The 19,189-nt window shown below is 42.1% G+C and overlaps 1 protein-coding gene across 2 annotated transcripts in view; it reads right to left on the reverse strand.

Annotated features, from left to right (window-relative positions):
• Window positions 1–19,189, reverse strand: part of KHDRBS3 (KH RNA binding domain containing, signal transduction associated 3) — a 203,513-nt gene that overhangs the window by 63,733 nt on the left and 120,591 nt on the right. For both annotated transcript variants that reach the window (XM_085604066.1, XM_085604065.1), the window contains exon 5: window positions 18,831–18,970. In XM_085604066.1, the coding sequence (XP_085460192.1) occupies window positions 18,831–18,970 (140 nt within the window). The remainder of the gene's footprint in view (window positions 1–18,830; window positions 18,971–19,189) is intronic.

A 19,189-nucleotide genomic window follows, 5' to 3' on the forward strand; every position in this document is an offset into this window, starting at 1 on the left:
CAAATGGTATTACTCTATGTGCCTGGCTGGGAAAATATGAAAGTTTACTTTGGGCCGTTTTTGTTTTCTGGGGATAGCCTCATATTGAGGAGTGCCTCATCATTTAATTCCCACTCATGATTTTCTTGACAAACCCTGCTGAGGAGTTTTGCTTTTGGGTTTTCAATTTCCAGGAAGTGAACTACTATACTAAAGAAATCCCTGGCAATTAGCCAGTTCCACATATGTGCCTGGAGAGACAGACCTCTGGATCGTGTTCATGCCTGCTTGTTTTTCATTTGTCTGAATGAATAAACAGTTTGACTTTTAAGCTGGAAGAAATGATTTGCGAGTCAGGTAGACCTGGACTTTGATATCTGTGAGTATACCCTGCCAAGGTAGACATTGGTGTGGCAGGATTCCCCCTTAGTCGTCGTGAGCAAAGCAGTGACTTGGAGGCCTGTGTACGCATTTTGTGCTCATTATTGATTGGATTTAGAAGCCTGAAAAGTGACAACGTGGATTATTGGGGCAAAGTGGATTGTGGTTCTCTCAGGAATCATTTTACCTCATTGAACCATCCAATGCCCTCTTTAGTGTCTAAAATTATTTTCAATTTGCTTCTCGGTTTATTGCTCTTCCTTTTTTCTTTAATGCATACTTGAGGCCGATATTCTGTTATTATGTTCCTTGACATACCATAGCTAGCTCTGGTATATGGATCATTGACAATGGATTAGCTCTATTTTTCACATGCACTTTACTGTGTAGTGTATGTTGGTAAGCTACTGCATCAAGAAAATTAAGTGTATGTTGATGAGATGAAGTGCATGTGGCATGCACAAGGAAATGAAAGGAGTCGGTGACACCAGCCCAGCTTATTATCATCTGTCTCTGGAGATCTGAAAACCATTCAGAGCTAATTACCCAAAAACAAAATCGTTCTCAGAAGATGGTAATCTTCCAAAGCAAAAGACACACAATTGATGGACGGAATGCAGAACAAATCAAAACATTCACCTCCAGTCAAGAGATTTGGGTTAAATCCATCATTCTTTTGCTCACGCCACCCCAGTTTAGACCTGGCCATATGCGAATCAGTCTTGACCCTGTGCCTCATGGGAACAGTCCAGCCCGAACTACCAAGCCAGGTCCTCCCTGGACCGGAAACAAGCATCCTAGGACCGGTTTCGGGGTTTCACCCCTCTTCAGCCAGGATAGCTTGATTCCAGTGGCACAGTGAGCCCAGGACCCACGTCTGGGCATACCTGGCGCACCAGTGAGGACCTGGCTTGGCAGTTCGGGCTGGACTGTTCCCATGAGGCACAGGGTCAAGACTGATTTGCATATGGCTGGGTTCAAACTGCAACGGCATGGTGAGCAAAAAAACGATGGATTTAGGCCCAGATCTCTGTACTGGGGTGAATGTATGACATTGTTCTGCATTCTGTCCATCAACTGTTGTTTTTGCATTTGTCACCCCGAGTGGGAAGGGTATGCCTAGACGTGGGTCCCATGCTCTCCATGCCACTGGAGTCGAGCTATCCTGGCTGAAGAGGGGTGAAACCGCAAAACCGGTCCTAGGATGCTTGTTTCCAGTCCAAGGAGGACCTGGCTTGGCAGTTCGGGCTAGACTGTTCCCATGAGGCACAGGGTCAAGACTGATTTGCATATGGCTGGGTTCAAACTGGAACGGCATGGTGAGCAACAAAACGATGGATTTTGGCCCAGGTCTCTGTACTGGGGTGAATGTATGACATTGTTTTGCATTCTGTCCATCAACTGTTGTTTTTGCACTTGAAACATTTGAGTCTCTCCTATTTTTTAAAACTCACATCATTCATATGAACTACATCCTTCAAACTGAGGAACCTTTTCCTTTATCGTTGTGTTACTCTTAAAAGCCTCTTTGGTCAAGGTAGTTATTTTCTACAGGCTTTGCTCTAAAATAGTATTGATAAAATTGATTTCATCCAAATGGTATTGGTAAATTTGGTTTCACCCAAATGGTCTATTTAACTTTTAATTAAGGCCATTATTGATGGAGTACAAACCACACCAGTGGAGTGGGAGATAAATGTCATATGTTGGCATCAGTGTGCATTTACACCATCCAGATATGTTACAGAGATATGTGGCTGCAAACAGGACCACTGTTTCTTGGCTGGACTGCAGTGTAAAGGCATTGCATTAACATAAGTCAAGACACCGTGCCTTCACCATGTAGGAAAACCTATTTTCAACCCTAATGTACCCATAAAGTGTACCTTGTAAGCCAAAAAGGCATGGTGCATATTATAGGAATAAAGGTACATATTATAAACGGATGCCCTCAATGTGACAGAAGGTCTAAAAGCTCATTCTCTTTGTAGGCTCAGATACATTTTCCATAAGATAGGCTTGCATGCAATTAAAATATTAAGTTTCATATCTCTGTCTGGGAAGATGCCAGGATACTCCTTTAAATGTATTTCCTATTTAATTTTCAATATCTGATTTAACTGTAAAATCTAATTTTTGATAAACTCAGAGAAAAGGTAACTTTAGAAAAATGTACATTAGATGGTCTAAGCTATAGCTAGAGCAGGAAAACACATCCTTGGCTCAGGAGACATAGGCCTGTTTCTGAACCTTGGAGGCACAGAGAAGGTGTTAACTTTTGACCACTTAATAGGCATTAGCTATTTGGGAGGGGACAGGAACAGTTAGCAGTACAAAAACAGCCAAAGCACGACCTCTTTTGACTTTGCGATTTCAAGATGGACTTCTCTTATTATTTTCATGAACCTTCTAGGTAGCCAGGTTCCATTGACAGTGGGTGGAGAACCAGTTTTAATTCTGTCAGGTGGGGTGAGAGCTCATACAACAGGGGAGTAGCTAAGGATCGCAAGACAGACTTGCTTGAATTATTTTACGGTAAAGCAAAGAGAAAGTACAGCAAAAGAAGGTGAGGAGACTGCGCAAAAGTAGTTAGCACAGGGAGGCAGAATTTCTCCAATCACTGGCTAGTAAACAGGATAAATCTGGAAGCTTTTCCTTGCCTCATCGGGGCATTCCGGGACCTAGATAGACTCCACCTGAAAAAGAAGGCATACTTGAAGAAGACTCCTGACTCCTGCTGGAAGAAGTGTTCTCTAAGACTACTGATTTCTGCTGTCACAAGGGACTGGAACTGCTCTCAATGGGTCAAGTAGTAGTCGTCTTTTTGTTTGCTTCAGAGACACAAAAAACAGGTCTCTTGACCCCAAGAGGGTCCAGCTGACCACAGAGGACATGACTCTGCAGGAAACCTAGCAGGAGAGAGCTCTGGTGCCTAAAAGGCTGCCCTGAGGAGCTCGGGCTACACAGCTACCTCTAGCTCTTCCCAGTAGTTTCAGGAAAGAGGGACATAGCCATTTGTCCCCCATCCAGAGGGCCAGCACACAGTGATGAGGCTTGCCAAGGAAGGGCCTATCCTTTGAAGGAATTCAAACAAGGTTAATCTCACACAGAAAGCAGGGTAAGTGTCACATCAGTGTAACAGTGATTCCCAATCTGTGGGCCGCGGCACCCTGGCGGGCAGTCAAAACTAGCCAGGGACACTGTGCACCAAGCACACAGTTTGGGAGCCACTGTAAGACACATAAACAAAACTACATAGCTAAACTCCTGTTTCTCGAATGTCAAAAAAGAGACATAAGGAGGGTTTGACTCAGTCCCAACACATGCACCTCCTGTCACAGTCCAGAATGAGTAGATAAAGAGATGAAAGAAGATTGGGGGATATTTCTGTTATTGGTTTGAAATGGTAATAACTTGGATGGGCGGAATAAGCATGATACTTGGTTAGTTGGTGGCCAAATAGCTGACTTGCTAATTTTTTAACAGACTGTATTCATTCTAGCAGGTCCAGCAAGAAAAAAAAGCTGTTGCCTTTACTGTGGCCTGTTTGTAACCAGTATAGTTTTGACAAGTATTTTCTTTTTTGCCCGGATGCATTTTAGGAAAGTGAATCTTTAAAAAGATGGTTGCAAAAGTATCTCTACACTGCTTTATCATCAGAGAGAGGACTATCGTTTCCACAAAACTAATCAAAGAATTTCTTTTTTGGGGTCATTGCTCTGTGATTGTATTTTTCCTAATACCACCTTTACACTATTATGTTCAGGCCACCTCACATCTGAACAATGTAATGCATACAATATTAACATGAATGTTTCTAAAAGTAACAACGCGAGAGAGAGCGCCCTGCCACAGGAAAGGCCGGCTCTTTTGAAGGTAGCTTTCTAATGATGACCCTTGGCATGCGGGCTCACAGGGGACTCTGCACAGAGGAGTCTGACGAAAATGAGCCTGTTCTCTTTTCAAACAGAATTTTCCTGAAGTCTTGATCAGAGCACCAGCATGAAGTCCGGGGAGACAGCACATGCCCCTGGCTTCATTCGGCAGCCTCCATCTCCCGGTAACTGTTGCAGGGACACGGGGGTCTCCCAGGTTGCAAGCCGTCTGTTACACTCTCTTTAAGTATTTCTAGGAAATGGAAGACATACACTTCCTGCTTTTTAAATATTTGAATGGAGACAGAAACGAAATTGAAATATTCATCTCTGCTTAAAGTTAAATAATTCGATAAAAGTCAGTCATACAGAATTTTGAGATATGAAGAAAAAATAAATTCTAATATGATGAGAGAGGGAATCGAGGTGGCACCTCATTCCAAATTTCTCTTGTTAAAGATGTTCACGATAGATTTCAAAACATATCTCAGGATTTGCAATTTCAGCATGAGTGTGCAGAATGTCCAGATAGACATATTTATAAACCATGATGTTCTTGTTCCAACAAGTGCCCTTTAGTAAACATACAGTTCACTTGCAAGAAATGTCCCCAGTGGCGTAACGAAACTTGAGGGGGCCCCCCTGCAAAGCACATGGAGGGGGCCCCCTGCGGCGGCCCGTCACACCACCTACCACTTTGCCCTACCACCCAGAAATCTAGTATATTTTGATTTTAAACCTCCAACATTTAAATGAAATGCCTCTATATTGTCTCTCTAAGTTCTAATGAGAAAGTAGTAAACGCTCTTAACATACAAGCTATGCCATTTGTAACAATACTGTCAAAAGCAGATTATTTAACTGAGGCAGCAATCAGAAGAATGCCAAGGAGCGATCCTATTGTCTCAGGATCTGCCTATGGCTGAAGAACAAAGAACAACTATGAAGGGTCTGAAATAGAATTGACATTAATGGACAACAACTTGAAACTTTGAAAGACAAACCCAAACCTGCAATTCCATAAAAACTCGACTGACAATATACACGAGAAGTACACAAGATATAACTCAGTATTGTGCGAAAGTTAAGAGAAATAGACTGGTGAATTATCTGCATGCCATGTGTGACATTTTCATAATTTCAGTGTAATTATGAGTGACATTTCAACGACTATGAGTGACACTTTCTTGCGAGCACAATTAAGCAATGAAGACGATCAACACTTATAAATATCAGAAATAACACCACAAAGACCATTCCGGTCAAAACACGTCAGTCTTTTGAATAAACTTTTGAATAAACTATTACGGCAACTATATCTCAGAATGCGAGCTTTCCTCTGTGTACCACGATGCAGTGCTGTTTGCTTTTTTATAGTGGGACATGCTCCCACTGCTGTGCACCAACACTGACAGTGACAGGTGGATGTGATCGGAAGACTGTAGTCCTTTCATATATACATACTTATAACCTTTCTTTCATGCATCCTTCAATCATTATATCCATGGATCAATCTACACATTATTTAAACTATTCATCCTTCACTCTTCCCAATCTATCTATTCTTCACCCTTCAATTCATTCACCATTTAACCTATTGATCTTTCACTCTTCCATACACCATTCCAACATCCCCTCTATCAATTCTTCCACTACTCTATTAATTAATTCTTTCATCATTCCTTTCACCCTTACATCCTGACTTTTCTCCCTTATTTCCTTTCATGCTTCTTTTCTTCCAGTCTTTCTTTCATATACCCATCTTCTATTTCACATCCTTAATTTTTCTTTCGCTCATAATCACTTTTTCTATTTGTCCCTTTATCCAGGTGTTTCCGCTAATTTCTCTTTCTCTATTTCCTTGCTCCATATCAGCCTACCACCTACACTCCTCTCTCATGATATTGCCTAACAGTATTATTCATGAGCACCTTGTATGCAGGGCTGAGAGAAAAGACCCAGAAACACAGGAGTAGATTGTTAGAGGGGTTATAGGGTGGGGCAGAAATGCTGGCACAAAGGGATTTTAGGGTTTGAAATAGTATAACCATTTCAGAATGACAGCCATAGTGAAATTGCTAACTGGACCCCTAGTTTATAAAATTAACTAAAATTTACAAGTCACTTTGCCAGTTAAATATAGGATGGAAAACATATTGCTAGAAGCAAAGTTGTGCTGAGTTACAGCAATGGCATAATAGTTATCTGGTGACATACCAGTGTTTGAGTTATACACACAGGCATTTTTATGCATCACTTAAAGTATTTTACGCTATTACAAGTACGATTCCCAAGCCCATCAAATATACGAGGTTGTTGCAAACTTTTGTCATTAACACATTTGATTTATGGGCATTGATTGGCTAAAAACACAAGATCCCAAAATCATCCATTCATCTGAATTTTACCATTTGGTTTCAAACTTTAACTGCTAAAAGCTAATCCTTGACATCTGTCCAGTTGCTCCCTCCTTGCCGTACGCCATATGTTTATTCGTGTGCAGTAAGTGAGAGCCCATGGTGTTTTCAGTTATGACCGTCCCTCCCCCAGTGATGGTTTTTGTGCAGTATAGGGGTCTCTAGTGTGTGATTATGTGCAGTGTGTAAAGCCCTATTGTCTCTTGAAGGTGGTGTTTAGGGATAGCTGGCCTCTGTATGTACCATGAGCTTATGAAGGAATGGACCTTCGCATTCGAACAGATATACTGCTAAAGGAAAATATCCGTTCTACGCTTACCTATAGCGCAATAAGCAAAGGTCTACATTTTGGCATGCACGTTACTGGTGGAAAGAGCATTTAGTATTTAATATGGGGCAGCTTTTCTTATACACAGTGTTTGCAGAGATGTTCTTAGTGTTTTCTATATAGGTTTACTATTCTAGTGTTCATGGCATAAGCATCCTTAGTAAATAGATTCTAAGTGCTTGTGTTACATTGTTAGATGGGTTTTCGTGTTTGTATATGCATTGTTGGCACAGTGTCCATGCATTGTTGGTATAGAGCCTTCATGCTAGAGTGTATGCAGTGTTGGTGATCATTCTTTTCGGGTATGTGCATTGTTATCAAAGAGAGCGGTCGACCTCGAAACTGGGGAACCGGGTTTGAGTCTCGGCAGGGACCCTCAACATCCTGTGATTCTGGGTAAATCACTTCATATCCCCGCGCCTAACAAAAAAATGAATGCGTCCGTCTGTGACGCAACCGGTGCTTATGTAAAGCGCTCTGATGCCTTAGAGTCGAGTTTGCACTATATAAAACTAGGGAAAAAAAGCCTTTTAGTGCCTTTTGGGTTATTGCAGACGTGCTTCTCTATTGTGCATCTGCTTTGTTGGTGTTCATTGCGCTTACTGCCTGTGTGCATGCGTGTTATTTATGAAGCACCTCTTGATAGTTTATATACAATGTTAGTTCATTTGAGTTGCATCAACAAAAAGACTTAGAAGTTCGAAAGTTTCTGGTGCATTTATGATTCTAAGACTAGTAGAAGAAAGTAGTTTGAACAGCATCTCGTTCAAATCAAAAGGTTTGGTTGTAAATAGTTCGAAAATGTCCTTGTAAGTCGATTTAAGCAGTAGTTTGAATCATTTGGTTCAGATTTTCTTTTTCTGCTTTTACAACCCTGAACCTTGACCCTAATATGCAAAACTGACCCCGATCATAATCGAATCCTCACCTTCACACTAACCTGTGTATTTGACTACAGACCCAATACTCACCTTCATGCTAATCTGTAGCCCCCACCCTGAAGACCCCATAGACATCTGTACGCCGCAGCCGCGCATCATTTAATTAAAGAAGAGGCTCAGGCCGTGGCGTGCGCGTACTGGTCAGAGACGCCTGAGCGACTCACTGACCCTTGATTGTTGCTTTTTTTCACAGTTCAAACAGAAGTCAGTGGCCCATTTCCTCCTTTGCACTAGGGCCGTGACTTACTAGCTGCACCACTGCTGGTATGTTGGCTTATAATTAGAGTTATGATCATGTGTTTTCTTGGGCAGATGGTTGTGTTGGGTTTGTCTTGAATTAGCTTCTGGTTGTTTCCTGGGTTTTATTCGAGGTATTATTTTTGACTGGTGTGTTTGCCTGTATGCTGGACATATAACGCGTGAGGTGTTATTTAAGTGATTGATGTATCGGGATAGTAGGCGATGAGGGGGTTGGGCTGTGTTCATACTGTTTGGGTGGCACGTGTGCTTATCACGCTGGGTAGGGGGTTTCAGGAAACGTTACATATTTAAGGAAGTGTAAGTGATAGCTGGACACTAAAGACCATGTGGAGTCTGTGCATGACTTGAGCTGCGGTGTGTATGCCATCTGCGGCAATGATGTCTTGCAAGAGTGTGTGAAAATGGAGGTTTGCTGTAATTGCTTCTGAGGTGCGGGTAAATCAAACCCGAGTGTGCTAAACGCTTTATTTTGTAGGGCGGGAGTGGTGTGGGTTTAGTTTAGTGGTAGCTGTTATTTCCTGGGCGGGGCGGCACAGTCGGAGTCTGTGTGAAAGTTTAAAGCAGGTTGTTTTTTAAATCTTTTGGATAGACGGGAGAAAGCAGGTTGGAGAGGTGTAGTAGCGTAAAATCAGTTGATTAATGTTTTACCTTGGCCTTTTATGTGCTTTTGGATTTCTGGGGTCAGTTGCATGATGTGTGAGTCTGTGAGAGAGATGAATGCGAGTACATGACACTGGGGGCTGTTGAGGGCGTGCTCTCGGCCATTTGTAGCGCCGCCATAGTAATCTGTGGCAGAAGATCACATATATGTAAAGTAGATGGGTGGAGAAATTTGTTCACGAAAATAATGCCGTAAAGTCAGCAGCATCAAACCTACGTTTTCTGAAAGTTCTTCCACAGGCAGCGTCTTTATTTACTGTGATGTAGCAGCAGTCCAGTGCTTCGAACCGCTAAACTCACCGTGCGATTAAAATACGCTGTCCTTGGTGTCTACTTGTATTGGCGCCAGTGTTTTGAATTTTGTCTGCTTGGTACTTTTTGCCCCCCCCAATCAGCAGATTGGTATTAACGCACCATAACAAAGGGGGACGCACATTAAAACACACTACTGCCTTGGGCAGACTGACTCACCTGAGCCGAGGCCTGGCCTGCACCTTAAGAAGCAGGCGCGAGCGGGCAGCAGAAGACAGAGCAAGGCGGGCAGGTAATAATTAAATTATGGCCGGCGCCGCAAGGTCCTTCCAGTAGTCTCCCTGGGATGCCGCCCTCACCTCACTTGTCACGCGCACTTTTCATTGCGCTGCTCAATGCGCATGACTGACAATACTCACCGGCCCCACCCTGAAGGCTGCGCGGCGCGCAGACGCGGAGACATCTGCGCGACACGCATCATTAAGTTAACGAAGAGGACAGCCTCCGCTCAGAGGCCGGGCGTGTGCATCAAGAGCCAGAAGAGATCGTGGTGCTCCAGGGGCCCCCTCACTCAGCGGACGGTGCCAGCAAGCCTCTTGTCTTCATTAATTAAATGGTGCGTGCACGCACCATTTAATTAATGAAGACAAACGGCTTGCTGGCTCCACTGAGTGAGGGGGCCCCTGGAGCGTGGGGGCCCCCCCGCATCGCGGGGGCTGCGGGGGCCTGTGTTACGCCCCTGAATGTCCCCCACCTCTCTCTGAAGCATTTAGATCAACTAAAAGGACAGGTATGCTTAGTTAGATCAATATTTCGCCATGTGATGTTTTTTTAGGCCTACAACGAGATCTCTTCTTCCTCAGTTCAAGTCAAATACAGTTGATGGAAGGTGTAGCAAAGGGCTCCTCCGATAAGCAGAATTGAACAATGTGGTGCTTTTATACTGAACAATTTTGAAAACATCTACTCGGTGTCCAAGCTTTCCAGCATGTTCTAAAGGCACATCTCATTAAAGAGCACCACATCACAGAACCTCTCCGAGAACCCTGTGTCCCTCCAACCAGTCATTGACACTTCATAGGGCTAAGCAGTGGATAGGAAAGGATTACATCCATGATTATAAGACTTTGATCGGCTTCATCCCAATTATTTTCAGGAATAAAAGTGAAAGTACTCCCGAGGCCAGGCTTACATCCCCTCAGCGGCACAAAAAAGGAACATGATGGTGAGCTGCAGCCAATAGGTCAAGGGAGCCGTGGGTGGAAAAAGTTTGGGAACCACTGTTGTAAGGGTATCTGCACTTGTGAAGCACTACTCGACTACAGCTTTCAGTCTTACCCCGCTAAAGGAATTTGACTTCCAAAAAGGTGGCTGGGGCAAGGCAGCTTCTGTATCTGACTGACAACGCACCATTGGAGGACATGAAACCTGGCTTTGTTGATTTTGAGCTTTTGAGACCAAAACCAACAGCTTTAATGGGGGGGTCAATAATTGTGGATCTGATTTTGAGGGACCCTCTATGGCAGCAGTCTTAAACTTTGCCCCGCTGGAAGATTATTGCTTCCATTTCACAAACTAAGTCTGAAGTTAAACACTTAGTCTGGGACAACCTGCTTGCTGTATCAGACTTCCACTATATTGTGGGGCGCTTGAAATTACCCCTAGGTCCCAATCAACTGTGGACTGTTCTTTTTCACTGGCGTTTAATGTTTTCTCAATGCTTTTGTCTTAAAAGTTTAAAAATCCATTTATACAGGGCCCCTTACCTAATTTTGATCATCTTGTCTTTTTGTTCGTTAAAGTTTTGTTCTATTTTTTTTAATTAGTTTAGCAACTTTTTTATGTTATTCTGGGGATGGGGACTGGGGCCTGATGCTTGTGCTATTGCTACCAGAGGCTGAGACTAGAGTAACTCAGAACTATGTTTTAACCAAACCAGATTGTGTTTTTTATTGTGGTACGAGCATCTTTTCCCAAATTAATAACCCGATTATTGACAGCATCCAGAAGAATGGCATAGTCAATAGGTTCATGACGCCATCTGTCTATACCCTGAGGGTTTTCATGACAGATACTAGCAAAGATTCCTATGTCCACAGCAGACAAAACCCGTATTTTAAATTGATTAGGACAAATGTTGATCTCAGTAAATCTTTGAATAACCCCTGGAACAACATTTATCAGAGCTTTAGACTCCACCGGGAAGAAAAAGAGTCATCCTACAGATAAATGGAGCTCTTGGGTGGAGAAAAAATTTCTCCAACAGAGTCAGGCACGCTGCCTTTTGAATGCCCTGGCAATTGGAACTATTTCCAGTGAGACAAAAATCACAATTTAAGTATAACCCAAACAGTCCTCTTAAGCAAAGTTCCTGACATAATTTCCAAACCAGGTTCAGATTATGAAAAACACACCACCAAGCCAGAACCTCTAAAATTACATTCCTGATGGATCCAATCTTGGTAGCCTACAGCAGTAAAGCTGAGGCCATTGTTCTTTTTTGGCAACATTTTGCGACCATCTGTCTAAGATGAAACTGATCTGTTCAACTATTCTGCCACCTAAAGCTATCTCATTTGTGCTTCCACATGTGCACCATCCAAGTACTATTTGTGAGATTTGCCAGTCCCACCTTTCTTATCCATAGCCCCATGGCTCTCCTTGCTTAGAATCTGCACGTCCAAATACATTAGTTTAATATAAATTATCAATAAACAAAAAAGTAATAACACCTGTTTGATCTTCAAATTGTGTTCCTCTTTTTTGGCCACTGATTAGCTGCCTGTTCAGGTAGTCTTTTCTATGGATCTTTATTGTCAGAACCCCTTTCAGTGGACCACGGGGCAAGGAGAAGTTACTGAGCCCATAAATAAATAACTTCAGCACTTGACTCTTTGTGGTAGAGAGAGTTGAGCGGTTCAAGGCTTCTCGGGAGTTTGGAGAGTAGATGCAAGGTGTACACATACTCACAGCTCACAACATGCTCAGCAACCCCAAAAAATGAATGTCCAACCAATTACTTGCTTTTATGAGAAAAGTAGTATTTAAAAATAAACATGAACACAAAGTGAAATACAACACACGGTCTTTGTAAGGCTGGCACTCCAGCATTGTCCTTGTAAGTCTCTTATTCCCACTTCCCTGTCTAAGGACCGTGGTTGTCATTCCCCATTCACATTAGGTGGTCCTTCAGGTAAGGCCCTGCTAGAAACTACAAGTCTTAGAGGTTCCACAAAGGCTTCTTAAAAGTCGGTGTCCCAGCCCTGAAGGGCTTTTAGTAAGAGCACGTTCCCCCAGAGGCGCAATGGTCCAGCAATCAGTCTTACTTGCTCTCGCTGGAGCTGCAGTTCTGCAGGCCTGGGCATTCAACAAAGGACCGGCAGTAGTGCAGATGCTATGGACAAGGCAGCAGGCATCCACGAGACTAAGCCTTGCTGAGTCTTGTGGCCGGTTTTGAGTGCTCTTAGGTTAAGGTGATTGATTCTATGCTTTTCAATGTTACAACCCGCTACTGCACTTGAATGCGTCCTCTGTTTTGTTCTTTGTCAATGAAGCAGTCTGTCACAGCAGCAGCGACTCCAAACTTAATAGCCCCACATATAAGCCATGGTTGTGACCAGAGGAAAAAAACCTGGATGTTAGCCACGCTAATATATATCTATCAGAAGGTTAACAAGACCCAAAGCCCTATTTATGATTTCTTGTACTAAGCTTTTCCGAAACATTATCCTGGAATCTCTCGGCTTGGACAATGGATGTGTAATACCGTGGCAGAGTTACATATCCAGCTCACTAATGGTCCTGGGGTTGTCCTCTCTATTTTCTGCCATTATTAATATAAAGAAAGGTGATACATTTTAGGTAAGCAACTATATTTTCAGTCCTGTGAAGACACTAGACTGGCAGTTGAGACCAAGAAATGCACAGTGTCATTTTATTGTTGGACACTGACCAGGGACCTTTTCAGATTTCAAGAACGCTTTTGAAAAGTACACGAGAGCCTAGCTCTTCCTTCCTCCAATTTGTGTGTCCCACCCAGCTCTAAGAAACGCAAGCAAAACACAAATCTGTCTGCGATGGCTTCTCCACATGCCTCTCCAAGAGCATGGGCTTCTAATATAGAACCCATTTGTGCTGTACCATACACAGGCATGCATTCATTACAGGATGCACACGCATTCACACGCATGCTGCACAGTACTACATACTGACATGAGGTAGACCATGGGCTAGTTAGGCACACAGCAGTAGACCTTTATTTAGATTGCTGGGAGGCCTCACTCCAGTGAAACAGGTTAAAAATAGCCTCCACGCCCATGCTACTTAACTGTGGGTAAGGGTAGTGGGCCTCTACTACTACCTGGGTAACACTTTGTGCACCCCTCCTGGCCTGACAAGACCGCAATCAGTGAGACAGGCATAAGTCATGGCACACATCCATGATCCGTGTCTGCCCAGGAAAAATCAGTACCAAATATCGCTGCAGCTGGGGCACTGAGAGAAGGTATGCACATCGATTACCATGCAGGGGACTTTTCAATCCCAACATTTATGGTCCTAGAGAAATATTTTTTAGTGAGATTGATAGCACAGAGGTCTCTTTCTCCCATCTACTGTTTATAGACTGTTCAAATGTTTTTCAATATAACCTAAGTTTCCTTAGGATATAGATAGGATTAGTGTTAATAAACCTTTCCTAGTGCCTTTAGTTGCTAGAAACCACCAATCGGTAGCACAACCAAATCAACATCAATTCAGTTGGAAGGCATAATGTGAGTTAAATATATTCTTGCATTTTCAAGCCTACTTGATTTTTTAATCAATTATCAGAACGTGAAAAAGAAACCACTGAAAAAATATTAAATTAGTCATGCATTAAATAATGGTTCAGTGTATTTCTGCAACAGATTTATTTCTTTACCCTTTAGAAGCGAAAGGTCATTTATCAATTTTAGTCCTGAAGGAAAAACAACAATCAGTCACTAATGGTAATTATAAAGATTAAACAGCCCATTCCATCAGACAATATCACTGTAGGCTGCATGCCAAGTCTTAGCGCCCTGCAATCTCGCATACATGGCATGGTACATTTACCTCCAAAACTGTGTTTTCAATTACTTTTGACAAAATGTACACACTTTCATGTTTTCACACAAAAAAACGGGAGAACACATCTTGTTCTGAAAGACCACAAGAAAGGTCTATTCTTGACTTCGGAAATCTAATGAGTATAGAGTTGAGATTATATGACATGTATTTATACTTTGTGTACATGATCTAGAGATATTTAGTATATTTTGGACCTAAAAAGAAGTAAAAAGAATGCCAAATGTGATGAAAAATAATGACATTTCTTTAAAAACTCATGCTACAGAAGAGTTTTCTCAAATGTCTAAGCGACCCAATATAAAGGGGATCCACGTAGCTCTTTAAGTTATGGAACATATGACAATCACATGACTCGAAGTCCCCTCTCAATTATTCAGAGCTATCATAACAATATAAGGGCGATCATGCAAATGCGCATTTAGAGTTATATACCATCTCTCTGGAAAGCCACCTGATATGAATCTCTTCAGTGGTGGATATAACAATATGCTCAAGGGTGTCAATGAACTATTAGTCCAGCCCCATTCGTGCTAGTGCAAATTCAATGCACACTGTCACAAATGTTCTAAAATGTAGGCAGATATCCAATTCTCCAACTACTGCAACAAGTTCATTGATCTAATCCTCACCCAGGGAACCCAATAACAACCCTTCTGCTTCCAATGCAGGCACCTATGCAGTCTTGTCAGCACCAGGGACTTTGAGCTTTAAGTGAGCAAACCCACAGGACTGGCGTGCCAGGGGAGCAGAGATCTGGGTCCTCTTTTGCTTGATTCATGACTTCTGGAATGGCCCAAAGAACTGATGCATTGATTTCACTAACACTTCTAGCAGATTAATGTTTCTCTTTGATCTAAAGGAAGAACATAATTATAAATGTATTCATGAATGTTTTAAAGATCCAATGTGTCATCTGGATGCCTTATGGTTTGGTCAGTAGGCCCCGAAGCTGGTGGAAATGATTTTGAATTTGGCCCTTGATTTCCCTGGGAGACTTAGAGGGTTTTCAGGGTTGGCTTTTCAAGATTTTGAAGTTTGCTCCAGAGCTGGGTGGAAAATGTTTCAGTCCTTGCAATCTGTTTGAGCATAATGAAATCAATGTATAGACCAAATCGCAATATTACAGCTACCTAATTACTAGGACACTTGTGAACTTCACTCGATGAGAGGTTTCCCTTAGCAGAACAGACTTTCACAACTTCACAACATTATGCTATTTTATGAGCCAGCCTACACCCTTCAGAGCTGGTTTCCTGCTTGTTTCGCTTCTGCAGTTTCCCTATTACATCCTGCTTATGTGACTGCAGCTGGGATGTTTTCTCATTTTCAAAAGATCCGAAGGAGTGCAATACAGACACAGATTGTCATCTTCTCTAAGGTAATCATCTATATTGGTGAATGTGAGATTCGTTTTGAGCATTGCAGACAACGAACTACTGCTGCCAGGGTTTCTGTGAAGGCCCTGAATATTAATTGAGATTTAAAGAAAGCATTCTGAAGTCATGAGGGAGAGATCCACTCTTAGGAATTTTTGCGAAGCTGCCCATAAGGGACAGTGGGCTTATGACCTTTCAAAGTGGAGGCTTCATGCTTCATGATTGATCTCATTCACTTCTGGCAAATAAGACATTGAATGTTTCCCCACAAGAAATGTAAACAAAATGCACTGCAGCTATCTAACTCCTAGTTTTTTATTTATCTCAGACAGATGCAAACAATACTTAACCTTGGTGCCCCTGAAGCACGAAATTGCTGTGCATCAGGAAAGAATCTCACTGTGCAGTTGAGCAGTATCATTAAGCTGGAAACATTGAGCTCTTCCACTGCTTTGGTAGCTGGGTCAGACCAACAGCCTTTAAAGCGATTCCACACTGAGAAATCAATAATCAATGGTTTTGTGGACACAAACTAGACTATTGTAACAGTCTAACAGGTGAACTCCTTTTTCACTCTCAACAAGCTTATTCATTGTGCTACCAAAAATCTGTCAACCTTCATGGACACAAACCACAGTGCAGTCACCCAACCATTCGGCTTTCAACCAAAAACAGAGCCTAATACAAGCTCCTCACACCGGTCATCAAAAAGCTGCAAAGGACCCTCCTAGTACCCACTGCCAATCCTCCAGCCTCAACTCCCATTTGATACTAAAAATGCCCTGTGCCTTCTTGAGGTTCAGTGAATTCCAGTTACTGGAACCCAGTCTATGGAACAGCCTATGGCACCATTTTGAGCCATATCTGACCAGTATTTTTATATGCCATTGTAGCACACCCGACGGAACAAGCCAATAAGGATTAGAAACATACATTCACCTAAAAAAAACACAGTGAGGAAACGTCCACTACTGCAAGGTGGTTTTTATAATGTGCATATATTATATTTATCAAATCAACATATTGCTATGTCTCGTCACTTATCCTACTCTCTCTCTCTCACACATTGTATATAACCACCTGACAGATGCATCAATTCAAACCCCACATTATGTACCATTTTACACAGACATATAACAATTCTGGCAGGACAGTTAAACAAGAAATACATGCAAATACAATTAAACAAAAAATACATGCAAATACAAGTTAGGCAACTGGATTTGGAGCCTTCCATGATGCAGCCAACATCAGTTTTGTGAGAGACGGTGTATTGTGTACCATCAAAACGATACTATAAAACCAACCGATGGCTACGCCAGGAGGTCTCGTCCTGGCATGCTAGTAAAATGGTCACGTTTTTAAAACGTTTTTTACAGCAAGAATATGTGACAAAAATAAAGAGAAAACAGAGCACCACCACCTAAATATGGCCACATTATGCTTTAAAAAAAGTTACATTTAAAAAACATTTACCGATGGGGCTATTTTGCTAATTATGTTTTAAACAAACAATCCTTTTAGCTGTAGCATTCACTTTATCATTATTTTTATTAAGGCACCACCAAAAAATCATCACCCAACAAACACTCAAATAGCAGGCAGCATACAATGTCGCTTTAACTGTTCATAAAAACAAATTCAAAAGGAGACTGGAAATAAATCACTATGTAACTGGACACTAGACGTGCATACATTTCTTGAACATAATATACAAAAATAAAACCTAAGAACTATTTTAAGCGGATGTCAACAATGTGTACAAGCTATGTGTGGTCACTCAAAGCAAAGGGAACAAATAGGTAAAGTGGGCTAACCCACAGCCCAACGCTGTGGTGGGCAGAAGCAAAATGTGAATGACATTTCAGCAGACAAATGGATAAAGTCAGCTGCCCCAAAGTCTCGCTACATCTGTATATTTTGTATGATGTGTTTGTAAAACAAAACACTGATGAAACAGCTAAAGTTGTCTCATATACCGGACTTAAAAACAGCACTGTAACGTGCACTATTTTCAGTGGTGGCTCGCAGAGGGAGTGATGCGGGGCAGTGGGGCGGGGGAGGGGCAGGGTGGGGGGGTAGTGGAGTCGGACATACGACAGGCAGGAGTAAAGTAAGTAAATAAATAAATAAAACTATTTACCTTATGCTGGCTACATTGCCGAGAATTAGGCGGCTATTTTGGAGCTCTTTTGCCTCGTGTAAAAGGGGTCTGGATAGAAGGCGGTGGCCAGGGACTGCCGCCAGTGAGCAGCATAGATCCAAAGACCCTTCGTTCAAGAGTGCTGTCTTCACAGCTGAATGTGTTTAAAAACTATTTCTGAGCACTGCTGAGGCATCGCTTCTGCTGGACCTCCAAGAAATAGAGTAAGAAGTGGCTGAGGGGCAGATATTAGTAACAGCTGCTCTAGGATGCCTAATGTCAGATGTGAATTTAGTGGTATTATGTACAAACTGTAGCAGTCAGATGGCACAAGTGAATTACCTTGCTTACTTAACGGACAACGTTTGTTGTTCCTTTCCATCCGATTCTTGTGGGAACTTTTCTTCCTAATTTGTCACTATTCATTTCTACTCTACTAATGTTTAATCTCAAAGTAATGCTTCAGTTAAGTCTCCCCGTCTTGAACTCTCTTCAACTTGGTTTGCCCTCCCTGAAATTTCCCCCCATTTTTTCGAGTTTTTTATGTTGATATAGGGCAAACTCGACCCGAAGGTATCAGAGTGTTACATGAGCACCAGTTGCATTACAGACAAGCACACTCATTTAAAAAAAAAATATATATATATATACACGGGGAGATTAAGTGTTTTGCCCAGAATCACAGGATGTTCGAGCCTCTCATCAGACTCAAACCTGCTTCCCCAGCTTCAAGGTTGCCGCTCTAGCCATTAAGCCACATCCTCTCCCAGTTCTTCACTGTCTCCATTCAACGTATGGTAGTTACATCATTTAGGCTATTTATACTTTTCACTGCAAAGAGAAACTTACATGGCCAGGGCTATTATTGTGGATGCACCATATCACCCATGTAAGGGTTGACCAGTGCTATGTACAGAAACAAATCAATAATAAAATAAAAAAGTCTTTAAAGGTCTTTAACTGATAAGACAGAGCCCTTGTGTGGGAAAGATTTTTTAATAGTCACCTTGTTCCACTGCAATATGTTGAGAACGTTAATCAGCTACCTAGAGACTACAAAACAATAGTCAAGTTCACATTCAACTTAAGTGCGCTTTTTGATCTTTACCTGATAATAGCTGGAGCAGGCGCCCCTCTGGCGCGAAGGGGGGGCTTTCCGCGAGCAGCTGGGGCTTCGGCTTTTTCAGAACCGCCATTCAAATATGTCAGCTCTTGGAGCTGAGCATGTCGGATTTCATCATTGTAGTCCTAAATACAAATCAAACAATGTTCCTTGTAGGGAAAAAGTATTACCATGAATGCATACTGAATATGTTACATTGCTTTTTATATTTCCTGTTCATTATGGGAGCACAACGTCTTAATTTGGAACGCATGCTAATTCGTATTTCATTATGTATAAAAGTAAGAACAGCATGCAATAAGAAGTTCACTTAATTGCCAAATAATATGTGCAACAAAAGCTCA

This window comes from Triturus cristatus, chromosome 5_1, assembly GCF_964204655.1.
Source record: "Triturus cristatus chromosome 5_1, aTriCri1.1, whole genome shotgun sequence".
NCBI classification, from domain to species: Eukaryota; Metazoa; Chordata; class Amphibia; order Caudata; family Salamandridae; genus Triturus; species Triturus cristatus.